At 33.7% G+C, this 20,909-nt stretch overlaps 1 protein-coding gene across 2 annotated transcripts in view; it reads right to left on the bottom strand.

The window, feature by feature from the left end:
• ZDHHC14 (zDHHC palmitoyltransferase 14) overlaps positions 1-20,909 on the bottom strand; it is a 61,427-nt gene that overhangs the window by 8,604 nt on the left and 31,914 nt on the right. For both annotated transcript variants that reach the window (XM_088142494.1, XM_088142486.1), the window contains exons 3-8: positions 17,402-17,560; positions 14,318-14,455; positions 12,831-12,879; positions 7,680-7,782; positions 6,307-6,416; positions 5,247-5,349 (exon numbers count right to left, since the gene is read on the bottom strand). In XM_088142494.1, coding sequence (XP_087998620.1) covers positions 5,247-5,349; positions 6,307-6,416; positions 7,680-7,782; positions 12,831-12,879; positions 14,318-14,455; positions 17,402-17,560 — 662 coding nt within the window. The remainder of the gene's footprint in view (positions 1-5,246; positions 5,350-6,306; positions 6,417-7,679; positions 7,783-12,830; positions 12,880-14,317; positions 14,456-17,401; positions 17,561-20,909) is intronic.

Genomic DNA, 20,909 nt, shown 5'->3' with positions numbered 1-20,909 from the left:
CAATGAGTATCATTTAACTGAAAGGGACTTGGTGGAAATATAAAAAAATGATCAGACTTATGAAATACTTTACTTTGAAAAAGGGAAATAAGTAAAATGGAATGTGTTTGATTAAGGTATAGAAAAAGTGTTTTCATGGCATATATTTAGTGGGTCTCTATAATGCTACATGAAAGCTACCCACATTTCATGCTGTTATAGAGGTCCACTTTGTAATACAGAAAAAAAAAAAGAAAATGCATAGAAAAATATGTAAAGGATTATAAAAATCTTGAGGCAAAGGGGGCTCATAAAATGGCAAAACGCATTCATTCCCTATGGTAAATAGGTTTGCCGAAATAATGGCTGTTAAGATTGCATTGTGGACTACACTTGTTGATGCAAATATAAGACATATTTTCTATTCATCATGTTTAAAAAATTAGGAGCCAGTCATAAAATCATTAAATTTATCTTGGTAGCTATTGCTTTAAACCTGTAAATTCTGCCTATCCAGTTTATCCACAGTTTCGTTACAGCAACAGAGATGTAATCTATGGAAACTGCAATAGATACTTTCTGGTGTGTCATAGCATTTGGCTGTCTGCATGTGTAAGATTTTGCCAGCTGAAAAGAAAGCTTACCACAGTGGTAGATGGTGGCAGTTTTTCTGAAATCTTTTTTTCTGAAAACTTTTTTGGAGTATCTACAGAATTAGGTCGCAGAAATTATGAACAACAAAACCATAGTACAAGGTTCTGAGCTGAATCTGTCTGAGGTTTAAATGAAGTAGAAGAACTATCCCAAATTTGAAACAGACAATGATGAAAGAGCTCTGTAAGACTAAGGTGCTTAAGAAAAATACAAACATCAAAGAACAGATGAATGAGGTACTGACATTATTAGGACTACCTAGTATTAAAGTAATTCCAGTCCCAGGAATTTTTAAAGAAAATACATATAAATGCAGCAGTAACAAATATTTTTAAAATATCTGAAATGTTTTCCTGAAAAGTAATAAAAAAGAGGTGAATCAATTATTAAGAGATGGCATAATCCATAATGCTGAATCAAGAATAGCCTTCATAATGTAACAACTGGGTGACTGTGGATTGCAGCCTCAAATACTAATGAAAAAATGTTTAGGAAACATGACTATCGGTGAGTGAGTGGATTCTCATGGTATATTTTTATGGCATAAAAGAACTGGTTAAAGAAGTGATGGAGTACTAGTGGTATACTAGAAGGGGGAAAAAGCAAAATAGACTACCAACCTTCAAAAAGGAAAAGGTGATCCTGTCAATTACCACCTGGTTAATCTAACTTCAGTCCCCTATTAAAATAATGGAAATATTGAGAGAAAAAAAGCATAAAAACCCAAATATTTTTAAACATTTTGGCAGTGAAGCAATGGGTATTTAAAGTAATATTAATGAAGGTTTGATGTTCTAATTTTTCAGATTTTATTATAGTTTTTACATGAAAATTATCTAGATGGTTCGGATGACAATAAAAATATTTCATGTTCCTGGTTTGTTCCTTATTTCACAAATAAAATAAAATTTTCACAAAATCTCTGCAGTCATTCAGTGAGACCTCACATGACTGTGACTTATGATTTCACTTTCGTGTTCTCCATTAATTTTGCTTGTTGGAAGCCAGTAGTGAAGCATGCAAATGGTGATCATGTGACTGTGGGATGCTGTGACAGTCATAAATGAGAGGATTGGTCACAAAGCTGTTGTTTTTTCAACCATTGTAACTTTGAATGGTTGCTAAACAAGGCAGTCAGTAAGCGAGGACTACCTGTATATTGAATGCTAGATGGGTTGCCTGGTTAATTGCGACAAAGTCAGTATTTCAGATAGAAAGGGAAACTTAAAAGTGCTGCTATAGAGATCATTTGTTTTTATTATTCAACATTAAAAGGTGGCAAAGAAGCAATAAGAGCTTATCAGATTTGTAGCATTTCAACAGATTTAGACACTGAGAACAATGAGAATGAAGTGGCATGAATAACCAATTTAGAGGAACTGAAATCATTTGGAAAGTAGACAGGCTGTAAAAGAGCAAAAATATGAAGTAATAATCTAAACATACATACAGTTTGAAATGATCATCATCATCAAACCATCACATGACATCACTGGAACATGTTAAATTATTGAACCCCTTTGTGGAATTTGGTTCCCAGATTTACAAATATTAAGATTATAAATTAACATTACAATGTTACAATACATATTTATGAATATCATGATGTTAAAGACAGATTTAAAATCACTCTTATTTTAAATCAAGTTCTCTATTTTGATCTTTTCACTGAATATAGTAAGCATACATGCCAACTTATATTTAACAAATAAAACATACTGCCTTACAATTAAACAAAAGTATTTAATCCAGACTTGTTTTCAATATTGCCTGATCTTCACTGGTGCTTAGAAATTGTCCCTAGAAAGCCAGAGTTAGGTTATAATCCATGCCTATTTAGCCTTGATATAACCATATATAATAAAGGAAAACTCATTTAGAAAACATGCACAGAGTTAACGAGCAGAATTTTTTAGAAGCAAGAACCTGAAATACAGGGCAATGTACACATAACACATAAAGTAACTATCTATTATGTTTGGCTGGTAATATCTTAATAAAATGGGAAACTAAGCAGAACTTTGCTGAAAGGCATAAAAGAAATGAAACATTCACTTACAAAGAATTCTTTCAGATTGAGCTTTTATTGTGCAATTTCCCAGCATATTTCATATTTTAATAGGGATTGGTATATTGGTATCAACTTATCTGTGATTTTATGAAGCCCACAATGACAAATATCTGTCATTTTTATATCATATAAGCCAGATCTTACTGAAACCTAATTAAATGTCCATGTGTGACCATTTAAATCTAAGGTTTAATAAGTTTGCATTTAATTCAGATCTTATTTTCATGTAGATATTTAAAAATAGTTTTTTTTAAATAAAAATATCTCATTTAATAGAAAGCATTTTTAAAAATCCACATGGGTTCCTATATGGTCTCCTATGTCAAAACATTATTAGAAATTGTCACTTTTAAAACATTTCTATCATTTTTCTTTAAGCATAAACCTTTCACTTCTTGTATACATAATCTTACTTTTTCTCCTAAATTTCATAGAAGCAAAATCTTGACTGGGATGTTGGGGTAATATAGGTTTGAACTGATTTCTTTCTATTTAAAAATCTCTTTTGAAGTCTTTAAAGAGTTTAGGTAGTACTGACTTTATGAGAAACATCATGCAACTTTAGAAATGACTGCCCAAGTGAAATCAAAAGGCTATAACTCTTAGTTTTACCACATGCAATTTATCAGAACATATACTGATTTAATTTCCAAGCCTTTATCTGAATTTACAACTATCACCACAGAAACATATAATTCTATCACTTATCCCAGTAATAAATGTAATATTTTACTTGCTGAAAAATGGCAACTGATCAACATTATGCTACACCATTTAAAAGCAAGTCTTAATGTCAATTTCATTTCTATCTTGGGGAGCACAAAAAACAATACAAATTAAAAATAGGATTTCATCACAGATTACCTATGTACTTCAGGAAACTCTAGCCAACTGATCAAGTTAGGTTGGAGATGATGAAATTATTCAGTGATAATGCAGCCATATTAAGATTGATCTGATACTGTACCCTTGAAATAGCTGGTACTGAAAGGGGATTTGAGAAGCATGCAAAGAAAGAATAACAAGGAAAATGCCCAGTAAGCTAAAACCAGGTGTGGAGAATAGAAAATGTAAATCAGAAAAAACAGCAACAGTGCCACAACTGAGGGAAGAGACACCCCAAATGACCACTTCAAAGGACTAAACTAAGAAACTGGTTTCTGAGTGATTTCAAATTCTTTCTTCATTTTCTATGTGGGAACCATGGTTATAAGAATGTGTGAGATTTCTTTAGAACACCCAAGAAGGGCAAAAAGTAAAAATAGAGCAAGAAACAAATGGCATGAAGGATACTAAATTAAGTTGACATCTGAAGTCAATTTTAAATAACACATTTATTGACATTTTCTTAGTTTTGTTTGGCCTACACGCTTCTGCCTAAAAAATGGAAATATGTGATTGCTACCATGACAGAACAACCAAAATAGAGGAAGAAATATTGTTATCAGCATAAGGTGAATTAAAGTAAAACCATTCATTTATAGCAAGCAAATACTTTTTCCCTTATATCCACTTACTTGGATGTAAGCCCAGTGAATTCAATGGGTCTTTGTGTTAAATAAGCATATATAAAACTATGTTATAAACATTTAGTAATAATGCTATAAAAGATATTATTGGTACCAGAGTCAATAAAATGTTTGATATTTAAAATATAACAAATTGGTGTTGCTGGCAGATATGAAAAACGATCAATGAACCCACCTTAGCAAATCAATGCTCAAGGGAATCTCATTTTTAAATATATTAATGTTATATAAAACACAAAGAGAATTCACATAGTTATAAAAAAGGTGTGCCATTACTGTACTTTTCTTAAATGAAAATTTTTTAAAGTTTGGGATTCACATATTTTTGAGGTCTAGAAAAAATCCAAGGAGCAAAAATATACAAGGAGTTTGACACTATTTTAATATACCAGAAGAATGCAGCTCCAGTTAGGATTCTCAGCTGATAAATTTCTCTACCCTGATACCTTGGCACACGCACATAAAATGCACTCTTCTCTGGAGGGCATAAAAAGAGACATTGGCACAATTTCTATAAAAACATGAGTTAAAAATTTTGCAGTAGTTAAATACAGTGGCTTTTAGAATGTTCACAAGAAATTCAAACTGTTCTCTTGAAATATTCATAGTGACATGCTGAGCTGTATATAAAGTTTCAGGTGGCAAGAATTTATGCAGCACAGCCAGTGGCATTTGAGGAAAACAATTTAAAAAGCAGCAAACGTGCTACTGAACATCCAACCATCAAAAAATAGGATTAAGACAGGCAAAGGTTCCAACATACATGACAGTTCTCTATTCACATCCCAGTCTCAGTTCAAATTACTAATCTTTTCTTAGTGCTCTTATTGTATTTTTAAATTTTGCATTAATGCTTATTAAAATCTTGATGTCATAGTATGATACATTCATGGAAGACTTCAATCATAAAGTACTAGAAGGGTTCAGATAGTTTAGCGACCTGCTTTGTTCTCAGGAAAGTAGAAAAGAGAAACATTCAGAGTTCTTGATCAACATTATGGGATGGTTCCTACCATATTACTCTGAGACTGTGTGGCCCCATACATTGTAATGCCATTTGAGGGAGCTGCTGGCTGTGGAGTATCTGGCTGTATAAATCCTCTTCGGTCAATTAAACTATAGAATAATAGAAAGTTGAATTACAAATAATTCTTATCAGATAGTAACAAAATCATCTTTAAAACAAATAGAGTTTCATATAACAACATGGAGTCATACAAATTTATGGAAGTAATTTGAGTTCAGAAGAGTAAATAGCTTCTTAGAATGCTGAGACACAGTAGTTTAAACTACAGTTCCATGCAAAAGTTTAGGCACTCCTGGCTGAATTGTATATTGCAATGAATTTCTAAGTTGACAAAACCTATAAATGGTACAGTTAAGCACATAATCTTTCTGCAAATTTGCTCTTTATTATTATTGCCTTACTGATGCCTTGTAGCATCTTATGAAAAGTAGTCAATAGGTAAAAACAATGCGAGGAAAAAACTGTTTGAATTTCCAAAACGTCTGCCCTCATAATTTACATAAAATGATCATTCTAGGGCAACATGAAATGTATTCTATCCATCTACTGCATGTCCCAGCAAAGTTATTAATAATAATTCCAACTTTCTCGTAGTTTAGATTTAGTTTGCTGTATGACTGACTAGTGGTAGATACTGAAGATAAGTACTTTTGAAAATAGATGTCCAAACCAAATTAACAATTTCTGCTTAGTATATTATGCTTTCAAAAGTATTGCTAGGCATTTTTAAATTGTAATCATTCACAGCTGGAGAGTAGAACCAACAAATTATTGTGGATGACCAAAAAATCCTAGCTGATCATTTTTTCCATAAAGCTTTAGTTAGTTTTTGCTGCAGCAAATTAATCAGTGGTGCCTAGATTGATAATAGTTTTTCCAGTGTCTTTTTAGTTGCACACCATAAAATTACATACTGCCAGAGGATGCAAAGGTCATATGATACCTATAGCAATTTATGTGCTCCTGGAAGTTATGCATACTTCACCCAACTAGCATAACAAAGGTACAATAAAAAAGAAGGGATACTGAACAATTATATCTCTTACCTAGGAGAGAGGGGCCCACAAAGTGCAGAGCAACAATTAGTGAAAATGTTGCCATAGCTATAAGGATTGAAGTTTTCTTTGCTTCTTTTATTTGACCAAGATCCCTTGATCTAGAAAGAAATGAACACTGGTGCATTATTCTTCATTTTTAATAGCACTCTTCAGTTTATAAGTGTTATTTATTCTAAGAAAAAATACCTACACCAAAAATAAACTATATCAAATAATGACAAGGCTCCATGAGTTCTGTGACTTGAATTTGAACCTGTTTCCCTCATTTCAATATATCACTTGATCCATAAAATCTCACCTGTTCCCCAAAGAGATATTCCAGAAACATCTGATGCAATCTGGTGCTCATCAACAATAGAATAGATGGTAATGGATCCACTTCACATTTTTCTTCCTTACAAATGTGCTACATTTCATATATCCAATGCACTTCAGTGTATGGCTCAAGACATAAGAGAAGGACCTCTTGTTTCCCCATTTTTTAATCTTCAAAATTAAATATAGTTGAGGGACATGACTGGCCCAAAATCATCTGGTAAACTCCATCCTAATCCAACCCAAATTATCAAAAATGGGTATTTCATTAAATTCACACCTCCTCAAATCTTCTTGCAAAGTTCCCCACATAATTATAATGATAATTATTACTTATCTGGCTTACAGACTCTAACCTATATTTTAAATATTAGGAAGCTTTCTAACAACTACACTTTTTTTTTTAGTCAGTCAATGTACTGCCAAGGCATCTTTGACCATCTTCTTAGGCTTTGGGAAGGTGAGCATTCTCTTGCCAATCCAGCACCTTACTCACATTCTCTAAAACAGCCTTTCTCAATTAGGATTCTGTGAGATATTGTGACTGAAAAAAATAGTGCTCACAGTGGGATTTTTTTTATGTGCTACGATTCAGCTACTGGCCTGCCACTTTGCTGTTGTAGTAAATGTTGTAAAATGTGGATTGTGTAAGTTAGAAGTTAACTGTATTGTGAAGTTTTCACAATTTTTGCAATTTTTATGCAGGGGTTCCCTGAGATCCAAAAATTATTTCAAGGGTTCCTCCAGGGTAAAGAAGGTTGAGAAAGGCTACTATAAATATTAGTGCTGTCACTGTGGTCCTCTAACCTAAACTCCATTTAGTTAACATTCAATGATCTTAGAACTGTGTCTCAACCATGCTTTGTTTCTTCCCAAGAAGCCATCACACGCAGTCATATGCATTTTATAGACAAAAATGGGACAGCACACTTGACTGAACCTTGCAACAAAGTATTTTTTAAAAAAATAGATAAATGCAGACACTGAACATGAAATACATAAAGCCATTAGATGGAGACAAATTAGAGCAGGGGAAGGGGACTTACATCCTCATTTGTTGTTTGATTGGAGCTGATCAAATAAGTATGAAAACCTGAGAGCCCAACAATGGACCAAACGGAGAAGAAACACACCACAGCTTCTAGGACAGTGACTGAACGTCAAGGCAATATTAACTGAAAAGTCAATGAAGATAAAGGCTATTGGCAATAACAACTAAATGAACATTCCTGCTTACAAATCAAAATTATCACTCAGGATCACCATTGTACTTGGAAACAACAGACATGCTATGCTTACTACCACACTGTGTTTGAGAAGTTCCACAATATTTGCCTGAAATGTTAGATTAGAATTGTATAAAAACATTTAATCTGTTTTTCTAAAGTAAACAGTTTTAAGCCCAATAATTCTGCAGACAATTTAAAAAAGCAGACAAAAACATTCCTTATTTGGGAGTTATTTAGTTAGGGTAGGTTTCACTATATGAGGTAGCTGTAAAGCTTCATTTGTAATACGAACAAAGAACATCAACAAGACTTAAGACTGTGCTATAATTTAGTGATAAAGGGAGTTCTATAAATGCAACAGGGATTCTAGTCTCACATTGTCTTTTCCATACTATTTAGAAAAGAAATGCCAATTTTAAATAGTATTCTCAAAGAATGAAAGCAACTATTCTGACACAGTAAAAATGTGCTTACTCCTATCATCATTATACAAATAATAAAAGTTCTTACAAAGAAGAATGAAAAAAAGCTTAGGAAACAGGTTTATCCATTATGTTTCATAACTTACTATAACTTTTAAAAGACCATTCACTTCAATGGCTAAAAACAACAGAAAAAATACATGTATAAGATGCAGTAAGAAGAAACAGGAATGGGAGTGGTGGTTAAATGAATGTTCTATTCTGAATTTCTCGGAGTCTGGCAAAGGCCCTGGAATTTTTAAAAAGATAATTATTAATATTCAACAGATAATGTTCACAAGAAGAAAACTGAAACACAGAATACTCTTTCCTATCTTTTCAGAATGCAGCTAAATTTCAAATGTACCTGAAAGGAAAACAAACATAAATTTAAGAACGTATGTATGTTTATGTAGCTATGCATGTATGTGTATGTATCATATCACATGCATGCACCAAAGAGGGTAGACTGTACCACAATGGCACAATGCTGTGTCTGCAATTATGATGAAAGTACTGGATCCCGAGGATACCTCTGTATCTTGCCTTCTAATAGAAGGAAGGAAGGAAATGGGAAATAAAGAGGTAGCTGCCATGGTAAAGGAAAAAGGAGAGAGAGCCAAAGCTGCTGTTAAGATGAAGCAAAGGCAAGAGGTAACTGAAGCAGAAAGGAGAAAGAGAGAGAAATCCTGTTTAGCCCTTACAAAAGGGTTAAACTCATCAGGCAAAGGGTAGTTTCAGGCAATCTTCAAAGACATCTACACTTTCCAGCAGCGATGTTTGCAGCCATTTACATCTACTCATTCACTGACATTTGCTATTCTTGGCAGTCAAGGTAGGAGGACCCTTCCAGTTCATATGTAATTATTTCCAGAGAGAGGAAATAGTCCTTTTACTGGATTAATGCAATATACTTTACCATTTAATCTGTTTTGCTCTTATATGAAAGTTAAACAGATGGCATGTGGGAGAAAATAAATACAGCTTGTTTTAATATGACTTGACTTCCAATATATCTTCTTAGCTACACAAAACTGGTAAGTGAAACAAATGAATTAAAAGCAGAGATAATATCTGATACCATAAAGGCTTTAACTTCAATGTGTTTCCCCTTGGCTTTTGATATGCTTCTTTATTACTGAATTTTCTGCTTCTAGTATTCTACTTTATGGCATTTTCTAAATAATAACAGTACAACTACAAAACTGGTCTTTGAAATGTGAAACCAAAAAGGCACAGTAAAATGGCAGAACAGAGGCGAAGTCCCATTTTTGCAAATCACTGAAGAGTGTCATTCATGAAAAAAAAAGTAAGTCTTCTTTGTACTGGAGCTGCAACTTCAAAATGCCTTTCTACAACAGACAAGGTTGGTGTTAGTTCTGCATTTAGATGCAACTTTAAAAATCCTGTTTGCCCAGCATTTTAAAAAATTTTTGCTGGAGAAATGAACAAATAAATATCTCTTGGTGAATAGGAAAGGAACAACAAACAGGACTGGAGCATAAGGACCAAAAATTTTGTCACTCAGTTTTTTGAGATATATTTAATACATTTTATCTGTATGATTGTCAAGCAGACATCTGTTGCAAACATAGTTACTCTAGAAAGACTGTGTGCCACAAATACTAAAGGCCTTGTGTATTTTAGTATTTTCTTCACAAAAACCAAAGTTCTAAGGACAACTAAATAATACACCTCACATTTAAGTATCCACATGATTAATATAGTACACCAGGTACTGGCAACAACACTTATGTGCACCACTATTATCTATTCAATATTCTTGTTAGTTAACAATCACCAAGAACAAGAGGTGAAGCTGCTGATAGTAAGTTACACTGTTCTTCACAATTCAACTTCATGCACACAGTACTGGGGACCAGATGGAAGTGATTGTTAGATTTCTTAACCACAAGCTGCCTATCTCTGTCTGAAAAGAAAATATATTTCTCGCCATCCCACCCTACCATAAGTATCAGAAATCCAATCATTTACTTCCAGTTAATCAGAATCTATCAACCATTAATCTACACATTTGATTAGAGAGAGAGAAGTCCTGTTTAGGCCTTACAAAAGGGTTAAACTCTTCAGGCAAAGAATATTTTTTCCCCCTTTTTTCCCCTATCAATGGAGAGGTTACCTCTTATAATCAGCAGCTTCATTTTAGCATTTCCCACTGGGATTCACCTATTGGCCAAAATAACACTTGGTGCAGCCAGGGCAAAATAAACAATCCTTGCCATTAAGCTATGCTATTCAAATATTACATAGAAATGCAGCTACGATAACATGTAAACGTGAAACCAGACAACATTCAGTGCAGATTATCCAAGAATCTGAATATGAAAAGCTTGTTAAATGGACAAACTCATGAAACAAAACACATCTACTCCCCATCCATTTACAAAACTGGATGTTTTGCAAATAAGCATGAAGAACTGAATGGCATTAGATTATAATGCAAAGCAGTTTTGCTGACACCAGCAATAAATAAGGAGCATGTTGTCACAAAACCAGAGAAGCAAGACAATCTATAAATATTCTCGGGAGATCAAAAGAAGTAGAAACACGAGCCCATACATGCTACTGAAGATTAGATGATACCATTACTCTTAGTTTAATTCTCCTTTGATGAGATTTCAAATCCACTATATCTTCAACATTTCTAATATAATTCTGCTTTTAGTGAGCATGGAGTGCTATTCTTTCCTCAATTATAATTTTGTTGCAATAAACTTAATGAAATGTGCAAATAACATTTCAAAACTGTGAATTCTAGTAAGTTTATTAAACTTCAGAAATATATTTTAGTTTATGTGCTGAGCATTAATTATTTGAAAATATATGGCTCAATCCTACAAACTATATGCAAAATAAAATACTCTAGCTTCCTGCTAAATCCTCCCCAAATTATTCTCTAGAATCAAAGATCCTCCAAAATTACCTTTGATACAACTCTGAAGAGTTGAGGAGAAGCACAAGTGATAGAAATCAGGATCATTTCTTCCAATACTGTGTGTATCTTTCTGCTTATGCAAGGTATAAGCAAGTCCCTATTATTAGTGATGGAATTATCTATCTATCTATCTATCTATCTATCTATCTATCTATCTATCTATCTATCTATCTATCTATCTATCTAAAAACAGAGAAAAAGAGAAAGGGAGAGAGAGAGAAATAGTGAAAGAAATCACTACATTGTGTAACACAACACATTGGAGAGATTTCTTCTACCAGGCACGCTCTCTCTCTCCCTTCCCCCTTCTTAAGTTGCTAGCCCCTAAATGCAAATTATGAATGAATCGCTAATTGTTCCTGTAAAATAATCAACAAATTTGGCATCAATAACCTTTTTGTTCAGAACATATGAAAAGCTATTTCATTTTCAAGGAATTGAAAAGCTTAATACATAATTAGAAAAAACTGTGATTCTTTTAATTGGAGGCTACTACATTATTTACAAACAGTGTTTGAACAGAGGCCCTTTACATGTTTATGCTTCAGAATTTGTGCTTAATGAAGTAATGTTTTAGCCATGTTGTGGCTGAAAAACTTTTGTTTGCTACCTTCCTATCTCCCATTAAGATCTGTAGCCCTAGATGCTTGCTGTTTTGTGGAGATCTGTTATCTTAGCGTTCCCAAACGTATGTATTGCTAAAAAAATGTACACATTGTAAGAAAGTGGCTTGTGTGCCTATGGGATTTCTCCTGAATTCACAGGGCTTCAAGGGTCCAAAATGAAAATCTATGCATGACATACATTTTCCATACTGATCTTCACTATTCCAACAGAGTAGCAGAATCAACCCTATCAGAACTGACTGGGGTAGGGGGAAAACAGCAATTGTCAGGTAAACCCTGTCAGAAAGTATTGCATAGGCATTACTTCTTAGGAGGTTCTCTTCTTTTTTATTCCTGGTTTGCTGGTACGTTCTTTGAGAATATCTATAAGTATTATATCAGGTTTCCTTTTGGATACTTTAGTACGTAACACAAATTATGTGAGGAATTTTTACTCTACAAAGAACCTTTCTCATGTGTGATCTATGATATTCTTACATAAGCTGAGGGATAAGTCTGAAACTACAAGCTGAAAACTCATTTCATTGTCTCTGTTTAAAACTGTAACACAAAATATTTTGGTCATTAAAGTTCATAGGTCAGCTTTTCCCAAGCTGATGCCTTCCTGATGTGCTGGACTTCAGCTCGCATAATTCTGAGCCAGCAGAGACTGGTCATACTAGTTAGGGATTTGGGGAATTGAGGTGCCACTGCTTTAAATAGCAACTCATTGGGGAAAGCCATCATATATTGCATGTAAAGCTGTTGTATATGTTTACATATAAACTCACAGAAGGGAGATACAGTTTTAATTTAATGATTTCATATCCATTAATTTAAAAAAAACCATTATCTAACAGCAGAAAACAAACCAAAATATATCTAAATATTCTTTAAAAATTATTCCAACATAGCGTGGAGTAAATGTATTTCAGTGAAAGGATATCTTGCAGGACTGTCTTTAAGTGCAGTTAAAAATCCTGTTTTCTGAGTTCCTGTAAAGATAATACATGTCAAATGAAGTGAAACTACAAGCATAAATGAAAGTATCTCAAAACCCAACATACAATTGTATTTTCAAATAATTACAACACATAATTTGTTTAACCAAGCCTTAAAATGTTGATGAAACTATTCAATAAAAAATAGAGAAAGTAAAATCAGAATTGTATATGCAGGATAGTTTCTCAGTAACACCAGATTAATGTCTGCAGACATTAGTTACATATAAATAAGATTCATGATTTCTCTCTTTTTTCCATCCTAATATGGAAACAAAATATTTCAAGATCATTTTTTTCCATAAAAATGTGCTTAGTGATTTATTTTCTCTCTGACACACACAAAAATGTTTTGGCTGGATCAGGAGATCTTTAACTACGGTTTGACCCAAATTCCGAGCTTTCTACAAATTCCTTTGCAGATACTACTAGGAGATATGAGCAACCAGCAATTGATTTCAGTTTAATGCAAAGACCCAAGTGTATTATTTATTCATTAGATTTGTATTCTGCTGAAATAAAAAAGACTCTTGGCCATTCCTGAGTCGAGGGCCCTTTGAAGAACTGTTCAGGACAGCATTTTGGGAAATGAGAGGCTAGATTCAACCATATATCTCCTCTTCCCTTTATGGTAGCACTGCCTACAGCTCCCAAAATAGAGTATCAAATCAGTTCATGTTACCAAACAAGCAAATCACATCAGCTATTATGCTAACATCAAACAAAACTCTACTTGCTTCTACCTCTAGTAAGATAAGTATATTGTATGATTTTCAAATAGGTCAGTACTTGTGTTATTTATTTATTTATTTATTATCTTTAAATGCTCAAGCAGTATACATTGAGCAGCCCCTATTTTGTCTTCACAACAGTTCTGTGAAATAGATTGGGTTGAATGATTATGCTTGGTAAAAGATCACCCAATAACCTCCATGATCAAGTGGGAACCTAAAGCTGAGTCTCTTCACTTCCAGTCCAATACTCTAGCCACTACACCATACTGGCTGTTTACTTGCTTAACTATATACTTGAACTAGAATGTGTTAAGATCTTTAAGATCGCTCCTCTGAGGTGTCAGGGACCTGAATTTCTACTGAAAGTCTACAACCCAGTGAAAAGAGCCTGCAGGAAAACTGGCAATAATAGCCAAATCTTCTTTTATATAACCTAACTTATAAATAAACTGTTCTACAAAAAGGCTACACATGATGATAATAATAATAATAATTTAAAAAAAGCATTTGACAAAGAATTGACAAGGTTCTGAATTAACAAGCAAGCTTTTACAGCTGGAAATCCTGTTGAAGGCCAAAAAGAATAACATTGGGGGTTCCTATCAGGGAGTGATATCCCAAGTGATCAAGATTAAAGTTAAAATTTAATTCTCAAGGAAATGACTACATACATAATCTGATTTTACTAGCATACTTACGATGGATGATGTGGGTAATAACGAATGCAAATATAAAAACTGTCAGAAATGACAGAGATAAAATAAACATATAAAAAAATCTGTAGTTTCTTTTCCCCACACAGTTGCCTACCCAGGGACAATGATGATCAAACCGTTCTGAAAGAGAACGTAGAAGAAAAAGGAATTCAATTAGGAAAAAAATAGATTTCTTAAGTCCCTCACAGCACATCCTTTATTATGTAAGTTTCTCATAAATGTGTGGCATGATTTGTTACATCTTATGTTTATCTCATGGTTGTAGTTCTATAAATGTAGGTTCGAATGTGCAATGATCTTACTGTGCTTATACTGTATAAGCTTTGAAATAACTTTCTGTCTGTCTCTAGTGTTTTTTACTTCACCTTCAGATTTTAGCAAGCATTTGTTTGGTTGAGTAAATTCTGTTTCCAATAACTACTGTTTGTTGTTTTGTTATATTATTTTCATCCTGTACAATACACTAAATATTTGGAGAAATGGTCTATAAATATTTTAAATAAGCAAATTAAACTTTATTAAAATGATAATTTTTTATTAAGATGTTAGCCAACTGCTCAAATCCAACAGCTTTGCTCCAGATTTCCTATAGTATTGCTAAGGAACTTGGGAACATGTTTCTTAGTTCTTGCAATGTAGACATTTTTAATAATGAAACACCTTGAGCTGATTCTGCAGCTGTCGTATTAGTTAAAGCAGAATACTCCTAGCTAGATGGTTAAAGGTTGGGAACGGCCAAGGAGTTTCATTTGTCAGGACCCAGGAGGAGAGCCTTTTTTGCAGTGACGCCTGCCCTTTGGAACAACATTACCCTCGCCAAGGTGAGATTGGCCCTAACCCTATTGGCCTTCCAGAAGGCCTTTCATCAGGCCAGAGGATCCCATGGGTGAGATGGGCGGCTATATAAATTTAATAAATAAACAAACAGCCTTTTTCTGAAAACTCTATCTAGAAGGCGGAGTTAGGCTAATCTTCTAACTGGATGAGTAGATGAACAGAGCTGGCTTTTGTTTACAAAAATTCTTTAAAACCATTTAGAGAATATTCTGCCACAGAAGACACAAGGACTTTTGTGTAGAACACCAACAGCCTGGCCAATTCAATGAAGATGATTCACATCTGTGCCTATTGGTAGTATGCCTTCTTGTGGTTCTTTCTGAAGCCCTATGATTTTAATGTATGACTGCATCCATTTGGGGGTCATTCTTCATTTATATGTTTTTTATTCCTATTTGTATGACTTTAGTATTCTGTGCCTTTTTGTATTTGAAACACTTACAAAATGCAACTGTATATGAAAATTGGAATAATCAATCTTAGTTAATTATTTTCGAGGGATGTAGAGAAAAATGGAGTCACTTTCTATGCCACATCAAGGCTGGCTTAGTACTGGATATATTTACATGGAGCATTCTACCAAAAATGATGTGCTAACTGTAGGCTCTGGCTTCATCCATTCATCAAAAACCAAATAATGAAGCCATCATTTATGGGAGAGTGTTCTTAATAGGCCTGGTTTATTTCTTTTAGATGGACAAAACAAATACTGTACACTTACTTAATGTACATACCCATCACACTATTTCTGCCTGAAGTAAGCAATGTTATGCAAAGCAGAGAAGAATAAGTAACAGTAAGCAGAAGAAATTAAAGGCTTTGAGATAACAAAGGATAAGAAATATAACTTTCATTTACACTAACACCATTTGCTGTATCTCTCCATACTTTCCTATCCTTGTAAACCATCCCTGCTTCCATGATCACCCATTATACCAATTAATACACTGCTTTTTATTGTTTAGTAGACAAAAAAAATCTCCATTTACCTAGTCATACTAACATATCTGAATAGGCAGCTTTGACCAAGCCAGTATATTGTATATCTTAGTATATTGTATGAAAAAGTCTTAGAAACTTCACAGTACTAAGAAATAAGACTATTTAAGACTATATAGCCAATCTGTATGTCAATTGTGCTTACATTTTTTCCACTTTTATTACTAAAACACAGAAAATCTAGAAATATAAATTAAACTCCTATTTTAGCAACTAGATCAGAAAAAGACAATTTGGTGCCTTCCAAGTTGGAATAATCCGTCATCACTGGACTTTCTGGCTAGGACTAATGGAAAGCACCAGCCTTGGTTGGCAGAATACCTGCCTTGCATTAAACATAATGGTAGCAAAAGCAATTAATTCTACTCACCTTGATCATTCTGGATTTATATTTTTGCCCCTCAAATGAATTTCCACATACAATTGTTCATGAATTCATATGTATCTCTATTTTTGTACCAATTATCTACAAAAAGGCAGCTACAGAGTTCAGGGCCTTAAGGTACCCCTACAGGAGGTGGCATCACCTGGCCAACTTTTTTTAGGCTTGGAAGCTGAACAGTCAGGTCTGCTTAATATTTGAATAGACAAGTACCCAGGGTTGTTGGCTAGACTGGGAAGTTAAAAAAAAAAAGTCCCAGAAGAAAGCAATGGCAAACCACTTCAGCATTTTTGGATATGTACATGAAGTAACTTGGAATCAACCAGTTTTTTTTTTCCATTTTTTTTACCCAAGAGTGTGTACAGACACATACCCTTTTTAATCATAGGAACACAAAGCCATTATCATGTCAAAAAAACCCATGTTTTGAGTTATATAATTAAGCATTATGCCTTCTCTGTTACCTTCCACATTGAAGCAAATACTGTTTTATTGGAATGTACATTATGTTTAGCAAAATATATGTCCCAGGTTACTAACACATTTCTTACATTTTAAGTTTTGACATGGTATTTTATTCTGAATCAATCCAAAGAGCAGCAGTTGCATTTCAAGCTGAAAGGAAGCTTGAGGTGATCAAATAGCGAATCTGAAGTTACATGTTAGAATCTGGGATGCACAAACAGAGAAGTGTAGTAGACTGAGAGTTTACCTTTGGATGTGCCAGTCTGACAAAACAGAAAAGCTGTACTTACATCACGAGAAATACCCAATGAATATAATGACCAGCAATGTATCAATTCTCTGCCACAGCTATCTAGACTGGTATGGGTTTATTTTTTACTCACCAACACAGTTATCACAAAGGCTGCAATGTGAGGCACGGGGTGGACGGAAAATCTTGCAGGTGAAACAATATTTTAATTTCACTGTCTGTCCATTAATGACTACTTCTTTTGTTCTGGGAGGTGGACGGTATCCTCCTGCACTAGAGCCATTTGCAATGTCTAAATGAGAAAATAATAACAAACAATTATAAAAAACCTTGAGTGTTTTCTATTATATTTGATTTAGACATGCTATTGTAATATAAATTAGAAACACCTAACTGAAATTAGATGTGTCTTGTCAATCATTTATCATTAAGAGGTCAATATATAACAATCCAAATGCTCCTGGATTAACTCTTCTAAAACACATCATATTGTATAAGCAACTTTCTCTCCCAATTACATGCTCCTATTTTCAAAGCTACAAATATCTCTTCCATCTGCACAGTACCAACAAGACAGATGACAAACACAAAAACATGTTTTTTAAAAAAATAAGGTGGTAAGAGGAAAGCAAATCCACCAGGTTTTTAGTCCAAACATTAATTCATATAACTATTCTTAATAATGTATAGTATGTATAGTATAACAAGACTGCTCGGATGTGATTGCTCTCTGGCTCTTCCCATATGGAAAAGTCTATTAATTGTTAATGATCCTGGAGAACCTGCATATGAGATTGAACTATAACTGTATACACACTATGTTATTTGCCCTCAATGAATCATAGCTTCATCTCTGTAATTGTGCCACTCTCTTTTGTGTCTCTTACTCTCCCATTCAACCCCCCCCTGTTGATAGTGATGTCTGACTTTCCAAATTTTGTCAGTTCCCAATTTTGCCTGCCTATTCCCCACCATCTTCATTTAGCATGCTTGACGTGTCTACAGGTGAACAAAGTAGCCTTCTGATTAATTCATTCATCCTCTACTCCTTCTTACAGTTAATATTTTTCCCACTTTATTTCCTTGATGTCTTATGTGAATCTGGCTTAACTGGCTCTTTTCCAAGTTTTTTTACTCACTTGCCCTTTGCTTTCTCTATATATATCTTATCAGTAAGCAATTTCAACACTTCCCCATGGATTTCAGTATTACCCATATACTGATGATATCCAGCTCTATTTTTGTACCTATAACTTTTGCCTCTATCCAACTGCTTCTCTAGATATTCCAACTTTGCTGCAGCCACTGCCGCTGCCTCCTCTTTATCCTCTTCATTTAATATATTCAAGGTTCAATTTCTTATCTTTTATCCTAAGGCCTCATCTCTTTGCTCACTCTCCCAATATATTAATATATAGGTTGTAAGTTTCCCCCTCTGAAGAAGGAGCTGTAGATCAAATCCAGGCAGAACCCACAGGGTCTAATTTACAAAAAAAAAAACATGTAGTGATGTGACAAATGCAGTAATTGAGTATGAACTAATAACCCTTCTCCCAGTTCCTAGAGAGAGAAGTTATTTGAAAGTGCATAATACATATTGAGAGTACCAACAACATGTTGTTTAATTTCCTGAAAAGATGGTGTATCTCATACAAGGTTGTCTACTTTATATAAACAAGCCCTCTCTCCTATTAACTGTTACCTCTATTGTAGAGATATTCATGTTTCTAACATTAAAAATCTGTATTAACTTCCTTGTCCATTATGAAGATTTATTTATTTATTTATGAAATGTTATTCTTAAATAATTCTGTTCTTTATCCAAGAAGGCTTCCAATGCAGCAGTCCTTTTTCTCAAGTGTACAATATGTTCTTCATGAATTTAACTTCCATGTAACTTCCTTCACTGCAGGGGTATATCTTTCCATTTAACAAATTAAATGTAATGAAACTGTAAGACTATAATCCTTAAATATTTTATAATAGACATTTTGCTACTGGCAATAACCACTAAAATGGGACTAAGCAAAAAATATAAGTTCCTCAATTTTGTGAATTAAAATCATGAATTTGTTTTAACATGGATTGCAAACAATTGCATGCAACGTTAAGTTTGGTGTAATCTGAGGATCTGCAAGCAAACCAACAGTCTATTTCACATCACCAAAGTTTACTGTAATTTTTAAGTACTGCAAGTATTTGCATTAGCCTGTTATCTGAAGATGATTTTTCCACTATTTTTCTAAAAACTTTACATTAAACAATAATGGAGAACATTATTCCAGTTTTCAATGTAGTTCCCAGATTTGTAGGTTTCACTAGCAGATAAAAATACTGTTTTTTAGGAACTCTTGTGTAATGAAACATCTAAACTGCTTTTTAACTCACTATGACATTTAGGAGATTAAGCAAGACTTAAATCCTATTTGGTACTCTCTAAATCAGTACTATGACTGATACAGGCAAGAGCCTCTTAGAAAACAAGGACATTATAAGATTGAATTGTGAATGCTTAAATTATAGGGATGTGCACTCAAAATGATTCAGAAGTGTTTTATACCTTGAATAAGAATAGCACCTTTGTTATTTACTAAAACAGCTGATCTTATTCAAGCTTCTGCACTAATCTCAAAAAAGCTGCAGCTGCTTTAAGGAGTTTACTCATTAATGTGATTTTTAAAGTAACTGTAACCTTTTTCAGGTTGGCACAGAAGTCCCCCAATGCCCCAAACAAAGAGGAGTTATTTAACAAACAGCAGACAGGTATTGTGCTCCTGTGAGATTTGAAGCACTTTTTTATAATTTTGAAGTGTGCATAGTCCTAATAAATAATATACCAAAATACTTCTTCCAGATAAGGATTTTTTAAAAACAATTTTGTGTCCATTTAGAGGAAATATATTTTACTATTATATTCATTATGTAATAATATAAATATGTTGATCTACATATGTAATGTGCTTTGCTAATATGGCCTATTTTGTAATGCCAAACAGTTATCAAAGAAAAAAAATAGTAACCTTTATAATAAGGATTTTTAAAACAAATGCTGCATTCTGTGTCATCAGCTAATTTCTAAAGACTTTGTTTAAATACATGCTATTCTGGGATAAGAAGGGAATCTTAATCAATTGTGTAATAATTCACTTAAAATCACATCAGTACCTTGCACAATTAAGTACTCCATCCCAGCCATGAACCAATGCAAGAATTAGATGAGGACTCTAAAGACCAAGCTAATGCAGGAATGGAACAATTATTTCACTATTTAGCAAAGATGTACAAACAAAAGTCTAGCTATGTAACTCAATGCTTTTCCCAAAACTCCCCATATTGTTACCTCCTCCCCCCATCCCCCCTTAAAGATGATCCTAATGACAAGGAAAGAGTATTCCATCATGCTGCTGGTATCCAGGAAGTATTGTCTCTGTCAGTGTCCTCCACTGGAAATTCCGACTGATTTTTGGCTTTTCCTAAAACTTTGGCAGTCCTCCCATGGAATATCTTAGGAAAGAATGCCAGGCCAAAGACTCTGCTTTTATGAATTATGTTACCAGGTTTGATATACTTTTATTCCAGAAAAATGGGTCAGCTCACAGATTGGTTTTAGAGGGATATAAGTCCTTTTCACAGGCAGCAGT

Source organism: Python bivittatus, unplaced genomic scaffold (genome assembly GCF_059951505.1).
Source record: "Python bivittatus isolate LINGU-HERP-01145 unplaced genomic scaffold, Pbiv_v1 ctg000020_np1212, whole genome shotgun sequence".
Classification (NCBI taxonomy): Eukaryota; Metazoa; Chordata; class Lepidosauria; order Squamata; family Pythonidae; genus Python; species Python bivittatus.
This window is presented reverse-complemented; position numbering and strand designations above follow the sequence as displayed.